Source organism: Eptesicus fuscus, chromosome 6 (genome assembly GCF_027574615.1).
Source record: "Eptesicus fuscus isolate TK198812 chromosome 6, DD_ASM_mEF_20220401, whole genome shotgun sequence".
In the NCBI taxonomy this organism is placed as follows: Eukaryota; Metazoa; Chordata; class Mammalia; order Chiroptera; family Vespertilionidae; genus Eptesicus; species Eptesicus fuscus.
The window spans coordinates 7,121,822-7,138,669 of record NC_072478.1 but is presented as its reverse complement, the minus strand read 5'-3'; the positions used below and the strand labels follow the sequence as shown (position 1 = coordinate 7,138,669).

The 16,848-nt window shown below is 59.2% G+C and overlaps 1 protein-coding gene across 1 annotated transcript in view; it reads left to right on the top strand.

The window, feature by feature from the left end:
* The first annotated feature begins 4,166 nt into the window (after positions 1 to 4,166).
* OBSCN (obscurin, cytoskeletal calmodulin and titin-interacting RhoGEF) overlaps positions 4,167 to 16,848 on the top strand; it is a 150,358-nt gene continuing 137,676 nt past the window's right edge. The window contains 9 exon segments of the mRNA XM_054718309.1: positions 4,167 to 5,151; positions 6,188 to 6,457; positions 6,546 to 6,806; positions 7,599 to 7,907; positions 8,408 to 8,678; positions 9,037 to 9,308; positions 9,793 to 10,068; positions 10,623 to 10,898; positions 13,305 to 13,580. Of these exon segments, the coding sequence (XP_054574284.1) occupies positions 4,167 to 5,151; positions 6,188 to 6,457; positions 6,546 to 6,806; positions 7,599 to 7,907; positions 8,408 to 8,678; positions 9,037 to 9,308; positions 9,793 to 10,068; positions 10,623 to 10,898; positions 13,305 to 13,580 (3,196 nt within the window).

Here is a 16,848-nt window from a genome sequence, read left to right as displayed (position 1 = left end):
CCCAGTCTGTGGTGTTCGTTATGGCGACCTGAGATGACCAAGCCCTTGGAACCATTCCCCAGGGGACCAAGGAGAGGCCTTGGGTCCGGTGGGGTGCAGGGGGCCTGCCCTGGGGGTGGGCAGGCAGGATGGGGACAGGGGCAGTTGATGTGGGTGGCCTTAGGAGGGCTCCCCCTCCCCATGGCTCAGGGACAAATGTGGTCAGGGTGCCAGGCTGCCCTGGATTCAGAGGGGGCCACCTGGTGGGAATCCTGGGGCCTCTCCTGGGAAGGGGCCAGCCCCTGCCCCCAGGGGCCCAGGTGAGAGACTCATCTGTGGGCAGAGCCAGGGCAGCACACTGCGACAGCCACTGCACTCCGCCTGACCCAGGACCCTTTCTGCAGGGGTGTCCATGGGTTGACCCCCACCATGGGTGGTACTGATCTGCACCCCCACTTCACCCCTGCCCCAGATCCAGCACTAGGGTGTGTGTCCTAGCTCAGCACCCAGCCCGGGTCCTGCCATCCTCGCACTCCCTCTGTGCCGTCCGCACAGTTCTGAGCACAGACCAGTCACCCAATGTGGCCAGTGTCAGCTCAGCCAGCTGTTTCCCCTGGATGGTCCCAGGTCCCCTGGGCATGATCCTGGGTCCCCTTGGAGGTGGTCCCTGCACTCCTGGGCTTCTTCCCAGCCTGCTCTCCCAGATGCTGGTCTGAGGAGGGGTCCCAAGCAGCTGGAGCCCTGCCCCACCACCACCATCATCATCATCATCATATCATCATCATCATCATCGCTGAAAGACAGGGTCTCCTCCTTCCCCCAGCTACCCTGAGCCTCTGCACTTTGCCTACCTAGGGCCTGGGGTGAAACTCAATAGGGGCAGTGACAGCCAGGCTATTTTGAAGCTGGGCTGGGCTGCCTGGCCAGTGGTGGGGGCAGGGTGGGGGCGGGCCCAGCCTTCTCCAGCTGACAGCGTCTGCCTGTCCTCTGTCCCTGTCCAGTCTGAGGACCGGCCAGAGTGAAGGCTGCTGGGCAGGAGTCCTGCCGGTCCTGGGCCCTTAGAGGAAGGTGAGACCTGGTGGCTCTTGCTCCACTGTCTGAGCCCCTGGCCTGGGCGCTGCCCTGAATTCCCCTGTTGAGACAGGTGAGAAGGCAGAGTGGGCAGGGGTAGGGGCCATCCCATCCATCTCCCCCACTCCCCCGCAGGGTGGTTTGGCTGAAGGTCATGGTTCTGGGAGACTGGGTAGGGTTCTGGCTAGGCGTTGCTGCTCCCTGGCTGGGGGCCTGGATTCCAGCCCCCGCCCCATCAGCGACCTGAGCTGGGCCCTCGTGCAGGGAGGGAGCAGCCAAGCTGCGAGACTGGGGCCTTGTGGCCCATTCTGATCCACGGGCCTGGGGTCTGGCTAGCCCTGCCCCCAGCTTGGCTGAGATGGATGCCCGCTGACAGCTGGGGCTATTTTGGGCCTGTTGGCTCAGTAGTGGGGACAGCCAGAGGAGTAGTGACACCTGACTCCAGGAAAGAATTTCCCCGTGGTGTTCGGAAAATAGGACCCTGGGTCTGGGGGCCGAAGATCCAGGAACTGCCGTGGAAGTCTTTTCTAGAGGATGTGGGGGCAGCAGCGTGGGGAGCGCCAGGAGGACCTGCTGTCAGATCCTCCCACCCTGGCTCATTTGGAACATGGTCCAGGGTCACCTGAACCCAAACCCAAGAGTGGCCAAGTGCTGGAGAAGCAAGCGGCCGCGCTAGGGCGAGGAGGGTGGGGAACAATCCCAGGTGGGGGGCGGTCTCAGCCCTGGGCCACTGAGGGATCCCCAGGAAGCCACCTCCCAAGCAGGCATCTGGGGGAGGAGGGGCCTCCTGTGAGGCTGGGGCTCTGGTTCTGGCTGGGTCCGCCTCCTGAGGTCTGTGTCTGCCAACGTGGCAAGGGGAGGAGGCGGCCACTGCAGGTGTCCCTGTGCTCAGAGGTTGCCTTGTATGGCACCCTCCCCTGGTCTCCCGAACCAGGGAGGCTCCAGAGTCCTTGGGCATGTGCTCGGGGCGCCTGGCCCAGCTGACGGGCAGGGGTGCTGCCTGGCGGGGTTGCCTTGGGGCTCTGAGGCTGTCATGTCCCGGTGAGCCTCCTCAGATCCCATGGGGTCTGCTGCATGGGAGTTAGGGCTAGGGAGTGCAGGCTCTAGGCAGGGAACAGGATATCAGCAGGGTCCCCAGTGGCCTTAGAGGATCGCAGGGTCTCTGCCCACCCTTGCCAGGCCAGGGACAGCCTGTACATCTGTTGAGGCTGGGGCCGGCTCCCCCTAAGCACGTGCAGAGATGGGAGCTCCCTCCCTGTCCTTCTGGCCCCAGAGGCCCAGGCTGTGGAGTTGCCCCCCACCCCCACATGCTCACTCATGAGCTGGGAGCAGCTTCTCTGGCACCTGCTCTTCTGGGTGTGTGGGGGTGGGTGGGGGAGGCTCCGTGTCCTGCCTTGGGGAACCCACACAATGACTATCTGATTTGGGGTGGCCACTAGGACTAGCTCAGAGCTCAGGGTCCCAGGAGTCCCGGTGTCAAAGTAACCCTTCCAAAGAGGGATGCCAAAGCCCGGGGGGCATCCATGGAGGGGGGCACTGGTGGCTGCCCTCCCAGGTCTTCCCAGGCCCTCCCTGCCAGGCCTTGGGGGGGGGCAGCTGGTGGGGTGGGGGCCAGAGGTGCTGACTGCACAGTGAGTCAGCAGGCTGCTCTGGGCTCAGCCTCCTTGAGGGGGATTAAGGGGGATTAAGTGCTGAGTCACAGGACCAGCAGCAGAGGACCCAGAAACACCCCGCTACCCTCTGGTGGTGGGCAGCCCGTGCCTGGAGGCCGGAGGTCCAGCTCCTAGGATGGAGGGAGTTAAAGCGCTTGGGGCCAGCCCGGGGCCCAGTGAGGCCCACTGTGCTCCCTGTTCTTACAGAAGCCCCCTCACCCACCTGTTCTGGGGCCAGTGGGGGCTACCCCGGTGGGTAGAGGCCAGAGTCACCTAAGACATTTAGCGCCCCTGGTGCCAGCCCTGTCTATGCAGGGTGCCCGGGCAGTGAAGCCGTGGAATGAAAGGGCTGCATGCAGCCCCCCAGGTCGGGTTCAGCTAGCCAGCTGGCCTAGAGGTCCCTGGCTCTTCCGGGGGATCCGCCGCTGTCCTCTGCCGCTGCCCAGGCACGCTGCTGACTGGGCTGCCCGGATAGTCTTGCTCCAAAGGGGAGGAGACAGGCGCCCACAGTGAGGGGCCAGGCCGCCTGCTGGGCTGAGGGCGCTGTCTTGCTAGGAGGAGCTTGCTTGGCTACAGAGTTTCCATTTCTTCTCTGCTCACTGATGGGCACAATCCCCCAGGGGGTTAGGGATGGGGGACCCCAGGAGAGGTGGCCCAGAGTTGCTGTAGGTGGGACAGATCTGTGCACAGGGCTCCCTGTCGTGGGGGCCACTGGCAAGGGGCCTGCATGCACACAGCCCCAGCTGGGGCCCAAAGGCTTGGGGGAAGCCACTTGGGGGAAGAACAGGAATAAGGGGAGATTAAGGGAACACTGGGCTGAGGGCTGGAGGAGAGCCTGTGACCTTGGGAGCAAAGAAGCGCCCCCTCTTTGAGGGGCGGAGAGGTAGGCAGATTGCAGTCTCTGGCCCCAGGAGGCAGAGGTCTGTGGGAGGGGACAGGACACCTGAGGCAGTTGGAGTGGCTCAGGGGGGCACACACACATAGCAGGTCTGCTTAGCAGGTGCCGTGTGGCTGGTGGAGGGAGAGGCTGGCGCTAAAGCCTGATGCCTCGCAGGGAGGGGGCAGCCTGGCGGCTGGCCTGGTGTTTGGGGCAGGTGCTCAGCTGGACCTGAAGTTGGGCAGCGGGACTGGAGCTGCGGGGAGAGGCTGGAGATGCTCGCCCATTAGGAGAACCTGTTTTGGGGGTGGAGCCAGACCCCAAATGCTCAGAAAGGGGCAAATCCGCACTTGCGAACCACCGTGCCTTCAGGTGATGTTGCCTGGGGTGGGGGTGGGGCACGGGACCTGGGTGGGGGAAGGGCATGTGCAGGTGTCTGGCTGGGTTCCTGGCTTCTCCGAGTGGCACTGATGGGTGAGGTGGCCCGGCGGGACAAGGTGGCGGGCTCTGAGTTTGCCGGGGGCTTGTCTTCATTATGACTTTTCACACCCACCTCACAGGTCCCCCCGCCGCCCCTTCCTTCCACCATGGATCATTCCTCCTTCAGCGGCGCGCCCCGATTCCTGACCCGGCCCAAGGCCTTCGTGGTGTCGGTGGGTAAGGACGCCACACTGAGCTGCCAGATCGTGGGCAACCCCACGCCGCAGGTGAGCTGGGAGAAGGACCGGCAGCCGGTGGAGGCGGGCGCTCGCTTCCGCCTGGCCCAGGACGACGACCAGTACCGCCTCACCATCCTGGACCTGGCGCTGGGCGACAGCGGGCAGTACGTGTGCCGCGCGCGGAACGCCATCGGCGAGGCCTTCGCCGCCGTGGGCCTGCAGGTGAACGCCGAGGCGGCGTGCGCGGAGCAGGCGCCCCACTTCCTGCTGCGGCCCACGTCCATCCGCGTGCGCGAGGGCGCCGAGGCCACCTTCCGCTGCCGCGTGCGCGGCTCGCCGCCCATGGCCGTGAGCTGGAACAAGGACGGCAGGCGCCTGGGCTCGCCGGACGCCCCTCGGGTGAGCGTGGAGGCCAGCGGCGAGGCGAGCGCGCTGCGCATCCAGGCCGCGCGGCCGCGCGACGGCGGCACCTACACGGTGCGCGCCGAGAACCCGCTGGGCACGGCCAGCGCCGCCGCCGCGCTCACGGTGGACGCGGACGTGGAAGCGGCAGGCCCGCCCGGCGCCTCCACCGCCGCCCTCCTGGCGCACCTGCAGCGGCGGCGCGAGGCCATGCGGGCCGAGGGGGCCCCCGCCTCGCCGCCCGGCGCGGGCACTCGCACCTGCACCGTGACCGAGGGCAAGCACGCGCGCCTCAGCTGCTACGTGACGGGCGAGCCCAAGCCCGAGACGGTGTGGAAGAAGGACGGGCAGCTGGTGGCCGAGGGCCGGCGACACCTGGTGTACGAGGACGCGCAGGAGAACTTTGTGCTCAAGATCCTCTTCTGCAAGCAGTCGGACCGTGGCCTCTACACGTGCACAGCGTCCAACCTCGTGGGCCAGACCTACAGCTCCGTGCTGGTCGTGGTGCGAGGTGAGCTGGGTGCCCGCCCCGCACACCTGCCTGAGTCACTGCCGGGAACGCACGCGAGGCTCCTCCCTGTCTGTCCGGTAGTGGATTCGGAGTTGGAAGTCCTGGCAGCTCTGTCTTTAACCAGCTCGCATAATGCCTGCCCCCTCAACCTGTCCCCTGTCTCTGTGCGTCACAAGAGTAAAGAAGAAAGCGCTTTGTCACCAGCACCCCTCCCCGTGGGAGCCGCTCGGAATGCCTGGTAGCTGAGCCTGCCCTGTGCAGAGTGAGGGTGACCCAGGCGTCACTCTCCCCTGGATGCTCAGGGTTGTGTGTCGCCCTGACAGAGAGGGAAGGAGGGCAGGGGCGGGGACAAGCCCTTGTGCTTTGGAGGGCTTGGGCCCGGTGGCTGCGTGCAGCCTGAGGTGGCTCCGGGGCGGTTTGCAGGCTCTCGCCCAGGCCTGGGCCGCGGTGGGCAACACCGTCAGGTTTTGTGGGGAGGCCGCTTTATTCTTCCCTCCGAACACCAGCCTCTGGGGTGCTGGGAGTCCCGCCTCCACCCTATTACACATCTCCACCGCCGCAGGATTGTGAACAGGGTGCATGGATCTTCCCGTGCAGGCTCCGGTTTCCTCGTTCTCTGGAGTAAATGCTCCTCCGCCTCGGGGGGTCCCTGAAGGGGGGAAGATGCAGGTGGCCTCGGCCAGCGCCAGCAGTCTTGGTCCTGCTGTCTTGCCTAGGGCTCTGGAGGACCTGTTCCAGGCGCTGAAGGCTGTAGCTTCACCTGCCTTTATTCCTCTTTCTCCTTCCAGACTGCCTCTCTTTGGGGGGAGGGGCTCTTTTCTTTCATTTCTGTCTCCTCTCCCTGCCCCCACTCGCCTTCCCTCTTCAGCTCTCCCACTCACCCCTGCCCGGACTTCCTGCCCCCACCTCAGCACCTACTTGCCCTTAGCTTGCCCTGCCCTGTGCCACCCACCACACTCCAGGGGCCCCCAGCCAAGTACCCCCTTTCTTTGCCTGCCCAGCCACCCTGCCCTGCTCATCAGCCCTCTCCCCTCAGAGCCCACAGTGCCCTTCAAGACGAGGCTGCAGGACCTGGAGGTGCAGGAGAAGGGGTCGGCCACGTTCCAGTGTGAGGTGCCGCTGCCGACCACGGAGGCCGTGTGGTACAAGGAAGAGACACGGCTGTGGGCCAGCGCCAAGTACGCCATCGAGGAGGCGGGCACAGAGCGCCGGCTCACCGTCCACAACGCTTCCACTGACGATGACGCGGTGTACATCTGCGAGATGGCCGAGGGCAGCCGCACGGTGGCCGAGCTTGCAGTACAAGGTGGGCGGGCAACACGACAGGGGGGTCCACGAGACTGGAGGGGGGCAGGCTGTCCGGTTTGACTAACCCGTGGCTCTGGCCATCCTAGGCAACCTCATCCGAAAGCTCCCGAGAAAGACAGTGGTGCGAGTGGGGGACACTGCCCTGTTCTGCGTAGAGCTGGCCAGGCCAGAGGGCCCGATCCACTGGCTTCGGAACCATGAGGAGGTGGTGGCTGGGGGCCGAGTAGCCATCACCACCGAAGGCACATGCCACACGCTGACCATCTCCCAGTGCAGCCTGGAGGATGTGGGTGAGGTGGCCTTTGTGGCTGGGGACTGCCGGACGTCCACCCAGTTCTTGGTGTCAGGTAAGGGCCTGGAGTGCCCCTGCAATGGAAGAGGTGCCCCTCGTCACCGTCCGTGTTCTGGACCCAGCGCTGGCCCACATGTGCTCAGCAGCTGCAGGAAGGGTGTGGGGCACATTGCGTTCAGGCTGTAGCTCTGGTACCCGCAGACCCACAGCTGTTTGCAGCCATCCCCCACTCTGGGCTCCCCAGGCGTTGACAAAATAGCCCCTCATCCTACCAACCAAATTAGAGGTGCAGATTGATCTACAAGCACAGTGTGTGGTTGTGTGTGTGTGTGTGTGGCTGTCCGGTGTGAGCATGTCTTCTCTCTGTGGCCTTTGGTATCTACATTGTAGATTGGGCGGTGGTTCCCTCCCACTCCCGCCCTCCCCCACAGGGCTAACTCTTGGCTGGGGGCAGGGGGTGCCCCTCCACAGGGCCCCAGCACCTCAGGAGGGTCACTGTGCCCTGCTTTAGCCACTGTCTAGCCAAGACCCCAATGCACTGAACTGGAAGGTGTCTGTCCCCAAACCACATGGCCAGCTTGTGGTGGCCCTGGGCCCAATGTGGCTCTGAAGCCAGGGTGCCCTTTCTGCTGCAACTAGACAAATGGCCACAGGTTGGGACCAGGGGTCATGGGCCTACAGCTTCCCCTCAGGCTGGCCTTCCACCTCGGCTGTGGCCATTTCAGACCATTAGAGCAGTGCCCCCTAGGAGGGCTGGAGGTTCTGTGCCCCCCTCCGGCAGGGTGATCCTGGACCTGGGGTCAGGGAGGGGCTCCCAGTTGGTGACAAGGATGTGTGCTCTGCCCAGCCCCCAGGAAGCCACCACCACACCCCCCCGAGGCCCCTGTGGTGAAGGCCAAGACAGAGAGTTCCGTGACTCTCAGCTGGTCCCCACCACCCCATGGGGACCGCCCCGTCACCATCGATGGCTACGTGGTGGAGAAGAAGCGATTGGGCACCTACACCTGGAGCCGGTGCCATGCGGCCGAGTGGGTGGCCACACCTGAGCTGACTGTGGACGGTGTGGCTGAGGAGGGGGACTTCCAGTTCCGGGTGTCAGCTGTAAACGGCTTTGGCCAGAGCTCCTACCTTGAGTTCCCGGGGACTGTCCACCTGGGTAAGTATGGAAGGTTCTGTTCCCATTGGCTTCCAGATAACGGCCTGAGGGCGCCTGCTGCTGAATCACCCAGACCTAGAGCATAGCCCAGCCTTGGTGAGGCCACAGTGACTCATGGAGCCTCTTTGTTGGCAGCGGGTGGGGGGGAGGGGGTTACCAGGGTCCTGATGCTGGAGCCTCCTCTGTGGGAAGGGGAAGGGACTCTGAGACAGGACTTGAGGCCCCTAGGAACCTATCTGTGTCCACCAGCCCCAGGGGACCAGGCTGCACAGCTGTACCCCCCCTCCCCCCACCTCTGGTGTGTAGGATCCAGAGTGGATCTTGGGTAGCTCTAAGTTGTCCCTACTCAGTCCTGAACCCTGCTATCTCTCATGGTTGCCGTGGGCCTGTCTGACGGGCTTCCTGGAGGAGGGGGCACATGAGCCCAGACTCTGGGGGGGGGGGGGGAAGAAGAGGGGAGGCCAGGTGCCCTGCTCCTTCCTGAAGCCCCTACCCTGCAGCACCCCAGCTGGCTGTGAAGACGCCTCTGAAGGCAGTGGAGGCGGTGGAGGGCAGTGAGGTGACCTTCTCCGTGGACCTCACTTTGGTCTCTGCGGGCGAATGGTTCCTGGATGGGCAGGCCCTGAAGGCCAGCAACACGTATGTGATCCGCTGCGAGGGCACGCGGCACGTCCTCACCATCCGCTCAGTACCCGCCAGCCTGCATGGTGCTGAGCTCAAGTTCGTGGCCAATGGCATCGAGAGCAGCATCCGCATGGAGGTCCGAGGTAGGTGGACCCCAGCCCATGACCCCTGGGGCCTCTCCAAGTTCTGTTTCCTCTAAGGGTGGGGGCAGGAGTGGGACCTGTGACCCTAGGCCCAGGGCTCCTGGGGCGTGCTGGTGGGTTGCTGGGTATGTGGCCTGGGCAAGCAGGACCAGATTTGGGCGGGGGGGGGGGGGGGGGGGGGCGGGGAGGGTATGTGAAGCAGCTTGCGCCGCCTGGGGAGTGTCCCCAGCCACAGGGTAGGAGCAGACGAGGGGCTGGGTTCCTGATGACACAGAGGCTCATGTCTCCATCTGTCTGCTCCCCTTTCCCTCCTCCTCCACTCTCTGTCACCTCCACACGCTCTCTCTCCACCTGTGGGGGCCCCCAGGGCTGACCACCAAGCGTCCAACGGAAGTTCGGGAGGTGCTGGCCCGGCTACACGAGGAGGCACAGCTCCTGGCGGAGCTGTCAGACCAGGCCACAGCTGTAACGTGGCTCAAGGACGGCCGAGCACTGCCCCCAGGCCCCAAGTACAAGGTGCAGGCTTCAGCAGGACAGCGGGCGCTGCTGGTGCGGGATGTGGCGCGGGACGACGCTGGCCTGTACGAGTGTGTCAGCCGTGGGGGCCGTATCGCCTACCACCTGTCAGTTCAAGGTGAGTGTGTCCACATGTGTCCACGTGCTTCTGGCCACTGCTACAGCTACAGCATTCTGTACCCCCACTCTGGGCAGGCTCTAGGGGTTCAGGGCAATGAGCTGTTGTTGTCTTTGGTGGGGTAAGTTAGGGGGCATTTTCAGGTGGCTGTGGGGACTGTGGCTCAGGTTACCCCCGTTTTGGGTGGGGGAGGGGTAGGCTCAGGTGACTCCATGGGGACAGTGGGGGCGTGGGAGGGCGCTCACTCTACCCCATGGAGAGAGTGGGGGCCAGGGCTTTGTTCAGTAGAGGGAGGGACCCTGGGGGGAAGTCCTAACAGTCGGTGGCCCTGGGTGGCTGGAAGTCAGCAGCAGGCCCTGTATGAAGGGGACCCTGGGCTGGGCTGAGCCAGGGTTCCACCTGGTCCCAAAGCCCTGAGACCCTGCATTTGCTAGTGTGTGGGTGTGCTCACAGGCCTGTCCCCCTCCCCCAGCTGCCCTCGCAGGACTGACACCTTTTCTGCACAAGGACTCGGCGGGTGGCTGCGTGGACACGGTGGCCGGGGGTCCGGCCCACTTTGAGTGCGAGACTGCGGAGGCCCATGTGCCCGTGCGCTGGTTCAAGGATGGCTTGGAGCTCGGCCACTCCTGCTCCCACTTCTCGCAGGAGGATGTGGGCACACGGCATCGACTGGTGGCCAACTCAGTCACCAGGCAAGACGAGGGCACCTATTCATGCCGCGTGGGCGAGCACTCGGTGGATTTCCAGCTGCGTGTCTGTGGTGAGTCGGCAACTCTAGGGCTTGGTGGGTGGGGAGAAGGTCTGGGACTTGCAAGGTAGAGGTGCCAGGCTCTTCATTGCTCATGTGAATGCTTGGGGTGGGACAGCTGCTTCAGTTTGGGAAAAGAAATTACTCACAAAACGAACACCGAGGTAGATGAACAATGCGAAATAAGAAGGAACTGTGAAGTCCTTGTTTTCCTATTAAAAATCAAAGGAGGCTGAGCAGACCCAAAAGGTGCTGGCAGCATCCTCAGCAGGATAGATTGGGACCTCAGTGACTATGAGGTCCTGGCTCCTTCTAGAAGCCACTAGGGCCTCTTGGTGGGTTCTCTGAGTCCTGCTGCACCGCCTTGCCCCCAGGAGAGGCTCTGCCAGCCCCCATGCCTCCGTCTGTACTGAGGCAGCAGTCAGGCCCCTGTGCTGGGCGGGCTGTGCTGCAGTACCCGACCACAGAGGTTCTCAGGGGACCAGTGGTTGCCGTGTCTGAGCCTCGTTGTGGCTTCAGGACTCACTGTTGTGGGGCCTCTGACTGTGATCCCTCCCTGTCCCCAGAGCCCAAGGTGGTGTTTGCCAAGGAGCAGTCGGCACACAGCGAGGTGAAGGCCATGGCCGGGGCCAGTGCCACGCTGAGCTGCGAGGTGGCCCAGGCCCAGACGCAGGTGACATGGTACAAGGATGGCAAGAAGCTGAGTGGGAGCTCGAAAGTGCGCGTGGAGGCCACGGGCTGCACCCGGCGGCTGGTGCTGCAGCAGGCGGCGAAGGGGGACAGCGGGGAGTACATCTGCGAGGCCGGGGGCCAGAGGGTCACCTTCCATCTGGATGTCCCAGGTCAGTTCTTTGGTGGCACTAACTTAGCTTTGTGTGTAGGTAATGACTACAGCCGGACACACCCTGGTGCTCTTTCCACGTGGACCTCACCTCTTTAGCCTTCTATCCTCCATCTCCCATATCATCCCAGTGGTGGGGCCAGACCAGGCTGGGTGGGCAGAGTGTGAGCAGAAGGGAGAGGTGATCCTGTACAAGCGGAGTGGTGCTCAGGTTTTGCTCAGTCATGGTTCCCAGCACCTGCCAGAGCCTTCTGGGTGCTCCTCACCAGCCGAGACTTGGGCTCCACCTGTCACATGGAGTCTGAGGTAGACCAGACGTCTCTTACCTGTGTTACGTGAATTTCCTACTCCCCACGTCCTGGTAGCTCCCAGATGCCCGCACCCAGCAACACAGGCAGAGACACGTTTGAATTTCATTACAACAGAATATGGGGAAGTTCCTGCCCCCCAGTCTTACTTGCATCCATCTCAAGACTGAACAGTGTGTTGGCAAATTGTAGTTTTTAGGGCACTCCCTTGCGTTTGGATGTAGACGTTACTGGATCCTCACTTGTCGCAAAATCTAGATCCGTGTTTTCTTGCAAGGTCTGTGCAAAAAGTAAACAGAGACCAGAGCATTGGCAGGTGTGTGCCAGGGACCTGCACATGTGAGGTCTGGAATTCTCTTCCTAAAGTACATCTTGGTTTCCTTTTGTGTCCTGTGTCAGAATCCCCTGGGAGTCTGGTGTATAGATTTAGACATGGAGAGGAATAAGGAGCTCCTCCCACACTGCACGCCTTGTTGAAGACAAGGAGCTATAGCGATAGCCCTTGACTGTTGAGTCAGTATTTATGTCCTAGTATTTCCTAACGATGCATGTGTATTTGTCCCTGTCTGCTTCGTTCACAGAAATATCTGTGAACTAACTGTGTTTTCATTTCGTTAGGAGAGTTTTAATCTCTAATCTACTTCCTGGTGCCTCAACATAACAGTTTGGTGTTATATCTGTGTACAATAGCTTGTGGGTGTGCATAGATACAAAAATAAAATCCACCAAACATTTTTAATTGTTACTTTAGGATAATATGACAAATGATTTTGTAGGAGTAAACATGAAAATGTTTGAGAAATTGACCAAATTATTAGAAAACTATATGAAAAGTGGCATAAGATTTTGACAGCTCAAATAATCCTTTTCAATAAATGGAACCACAATAAAAAAAGTTCTTATAGGTCAAGATGGCTCCACTGGAAAATTATATGAACTATTCTGTAAGGACATTATTGCATGTTCATGGAGATCCTTCTAGAGCTAGAGAAGAACATAGAGTCCCTGGCTTAATACGCGGCACCAGCATGACATCTATCACCAACATCTGATAGGGAGAGTTCAAATAATGGGCCAATCCATTGTGGAGACCAAGGCCAAAACCTGAAGCTAAGTAGTATCAAAATGAATCGGCAATGTATTAAGAGCACGGTGCAGAATAAAGAAAGTCACGGCCCAGCTGTGTGAGCACCACAAAGTTCAGCAAATCAACCTCACTCATGACGTGAGCAGATTGAAACTAAAATATGAAGCGATCGCTTCATCAGTGCAGAGTTGCGTTTTGATAACATTTAATGTCAGAAATCTAGAAGAAATGTTTATCAATATCTCTTCATGTCATAGATTCTTAACCAATTATAAATAAAAGGGATCATCCTTCTTCTGATAAATAATACTGAAGGACAACCAGCTAATCACACTAAGTGGCACCTGAAAGCTTTGCCTGTGAGATCAGGGACCAGGCAAGGGGGCTCACAGTCACCACTTTTGTCAGCAGGAAATAAAGTAAAACGTATAAAAGTGTGAAAAACTGGAGTGAAATTCAGATAATATGATTTACACAAAAGATACATTTTGAGACTTGGTGGGAGTGGGGAGAATATTCTGGTGCCCCAAATCCCCAATAACAGACACACCACAGAAGAGCAAACAGTAAAGACCGAAAACATAGCCAAGGCCCACCACTTTGTGAGTCGTCCACACCATGGAAGAGACAGGCTCAGGAGGCACAGCCCAGTCCCCTAGGAGGCCAGCAGGTGACACACGGAAGGCAGGTGGGAGGTGGAGCCCAGGACCTGTCCCTGGCGGGGTGGGAATGCTCCCTGCACATCCGGGAAAGACTTGGTCACCTGGGGAGGGGGTGTGTGCTCCGGAGAAGTCCTTCATGGAGTCCCCAGCAGAGACTGTCCCCTGGGCAGTGGTCAATGTGCAGATGAATGAGCTACTTGTGCTGAGAAGGTGCTGGGGCTTCTGCAGGTCACACAGAGCCTTGAGGGTTTTCCTGTCCTGCCACCTCCCTGCTCAGTCCTTGTGTCCCGAGTGCTGTCCTCCTGATTTAGAAGATATCTTTGACCCTGTGTGTCCCTCCCTGTCCACAGAGCCCACGGTGGTGTTTGCCAAGGAGCAGTCGGCACACAGCGAGGTGAAGGCCACGGCCGGGGCCAGTGCCACCCTGAGCTGCGAGGTGGCCCAGGCCCAGACGCAGGTGACATGGTACAAGGATGGCAAGAAGCTGAGTGGGAGCTCAAAAGTGCGCGTGGAGGCCACGGGCTGCACCCGGCGGCTGGTGCTGCAGCAGGCGGCGAAGGGGGACAGCGGGGAGTACAGCTGCGAGGCCGGGGGCCAGAGGGTCACCTTCCATGTGGATGTCACAGGTCAGTTGACGAAGCAGAGGTTTGAGCACCCTGGGAGCAGGCTTGGAGACGTGTTTCAGTGTGTGCGCAGGGGCAGCCGTCAGCAGCCCCCTCAGGGTCTGTCAGCCAGTTATTTGGTGTTGAGTAACAAATATCCCCCAATCCTAGAGGCCTGGAAGAACAATGGTTACTGTCCCGATTCTGTGGGTCAGGGCTCAGTGCGGGTGGCTCCTCTCTGCTCATGTGGTTTTGGTGGTGACAGAAGGAGCCAGCCTGACCTCATTCACACATCTGGTATCCCAATTAGGATGGCTCCCGGGGGTGGGGCTGGTGGGGGTGACAGGTCTCTCTCTTCTGTGATGTTGGCTGGGCTCACTTCTATTTCTGAGACCCCGTTCTCTTCTGGTGGCATCTCACCCACAGGCCTTTTTCTCCATGTGGCCAGCCTGGGCTCCTTCACGTAGTGTCTGGGTTCCCTCAGGGAATGGTGGATACTATAGGGCTCGCTGATATCTATCTCCAGCCATCCCAGAATGTTACCCCCTCTGTGTCCTGTTGTGCAAAGCCAAGTGTAAGGCCAACTTGATTCCAAAGGGGGAGAAGTAGAGCAGTGGCTCCCTGAGGACCACATCCAGTAGTGTCTCACAGGGACATTGCAGGGACTCAGGTGCTGTCTGTCTCTCATTCTCTGCCATCCTGAGCGTTTAACCGTTTTCATTCCAATGCTTATGGTCACAAGATGGCTGTCACAGCTCCAGCCAGCACCTTCAAGATGGGAAGAATTTGCAAGGGATGTTTTTATTTTTTTATTGCTGTGCAACAAATGATTACAAACTCAGTGCTTAAAACAATGCCTATTGATTGGCTCACAGTTCTGTAGGTGGGAAGTCGGAGCCTGGAGTGGCTAGATTTTTGGCTCAGGGTCTCAGAGGCTGGAATCCACATGCCATTGGTTGAGTCCTCTTCCAAGCTCATCTAAGTTGTTGGTGAATTCCATCCCTGGCGGGTCTGCGTGTGAGGCTGTTTCCTGGCTGGCTGGCAGATGGAGGCCGCTTTTGGTCCTTTGCCATATGGTCCCTCCCTCTTCAGGCCAGCCGTGGAGAATCCCCCTGTGTCCAGTCTTTGGCCAGAAAGAGCCCTTCCCCTCCAGAGCTCCCCTGATGAGTTCAGGTCCACCCAGGGTCATCTCCCTTTTGATTAACTAAGAGCCAGCTGTCCTGTGACCTAAATTCCTTCTGCAGAATCGCTCACAGTGCGCACATGGACTAGTGTGTTTGGCGGGCTGGCTTGGAGAGACTGTGAATACCCTGGGCAGGGGGCTTGGGGCCTTTCTATCTAGCACTGGGTGTCACCTGTCGCCTCTTCTGTTTGGAAGGCAGGTGCTCTCCTTTTTGGGAGCCGGAAGAGGTTTTCCCTTAAGCCTCTTGGTGGGTGTGGGTCCCACAGCCACGCCCTGCTCCAGGTAGCCTGGGAGGTGAGCCCCTGACCTTCCTGTCTTGTCAGTGGGCCATTGAGACTGGAGGAGGTGGGTCTGTTGAGGGGGCTGTGTGGCAGATCAGCCCATGCCCACATCAGGGTGGTCACACCCTTCAAGGCTGGCTGTGGAGGGATCAGAGGATGAACAGGGTCAGAGCTCAGTTGTGCCTTTTAGTAGCTGGGTGACTTTGGGCAAGTTGTTAATGTCCTGTCCCCCTAAAATTCACACCCATCTGGGACTTCAGATTGTGGCCTTTTGTGGAAACAGGGTCTCTGCAGATGTCCTCACTGGATGATCTCTAGACGAGATGATCTGGATGAGGTGGGCCCTGAATCCAGTGACAGGGGTCCTTATAGAAAAAGGAAGGGGAGATTTGAGACACACACAGGGAGATGGCCATGTGACAACAGAGGCAGAGATGAGGTGATGTGGCCACAAGCCCAGGGATGCTTGAGGCACCAGCAGCTGGAAGGGGAAGGAAGGACCCTCTCTGGAGCCTGCAGATGGAGCATGGCCCTGTAACATCTTGATCTTGGGCTTCTGGCCCCCAGACCTGCAGAAGATAGATCCCTGTTGTTTTTAGCCCCGGTGTGTGGTCATTTGTTCTAGCCTCCCCGGGGCCTCCTACAGTCATCCTCTGTGTCTCAGTGTTCTCCTTTGTGAAGTGGGGTGGTAATAGAGCTTCTAGGGTGGTGCTGAAGGACTGCCCCCTAAGCCCATCCCTGCTGCTCTGCAATGGCACGGGCCACTTCCCGCCACTTCCCTTCAAGGCAGTGTGAGTTCTGACCACTGGACGGGGTTCTGGGTATGAGGTAGGCAAGGGAAGGTGTCTGAGCTTGCTTGGTGGGCCAGAGATCCAGGCAGCAGGCCCTCGTGTTGGTCCTGGAGGATGAGCCCAAGTGTGCCAGGCAGGCAGTACAATAGGAACTGTGCATGTGTCCGGGAGTCCAGAAAGTTCTGGATGGCAGCAGCTGGCTGTGTCTGAGGATTGGGCAGGAGGCTGAGCAGGAACCGTGTTGGATTGTTAAGGCCAAGCTCCTCAAACCATGGTTTTTCTTTGGAACACACTACTCTGAAGTGGGACCCAGAGACCTGTGTGTTCACAGGCCCACGCGGCTTTGTCAAGTTTATGCACAGAGAGGGCATGCTCTTACACCCGGGCCAGAGGCTTCCTTGGGCTACATAGCGAGGGGCCAGAGGCCCACAGGCCTCCAGGGCTTCACCCCAAACTGGTGGTCTTTGCATAGAGTTTTCTTTAAATTGAGTTCTTTTTTTAAAAAAATTATTTATTGATGAGAGAGAGAGAGAGAGAGAGAGAGAGAGAGAGAGGAAGGAGGAGAGGGAGGAAGGAAGGAAGGATGGATTGGAGAAAGAGAGATTTGTTGTTCCACTTATTTATGCATCCACTGGTTGATGTTTGTATGTGTCCTGACCATGTGAGCAAAGGTTTTTTGTAGTCTCTCTCTTCCTTTCCATTGATCTGTGTGTTTTTGTGCCAATACCACAGCACTGTTATGATTATTATAACTTTGTAGTATAGTTTGAAATCAAGGAATGTGATATCTCCAACTTTGTTCTTCTTCCTCATTCATGGTTGGCTATTCATAGTCTTTTGTGATTCCATATAAATTTTAGGATTATTCTAGTTCTGAGAAGATGTCATTGGTATTTTGATAGGAATTGCATTGAATCTGCATGGTCATTTTAACAATATTAATCCTTCCTATCTATGAGCATGTCTTCAATTTCTTTCTTCAATGTCTTATAGTTTTCAGAGTACAGGTCTTTCACCTCCTTGGTATTTATTCCTAG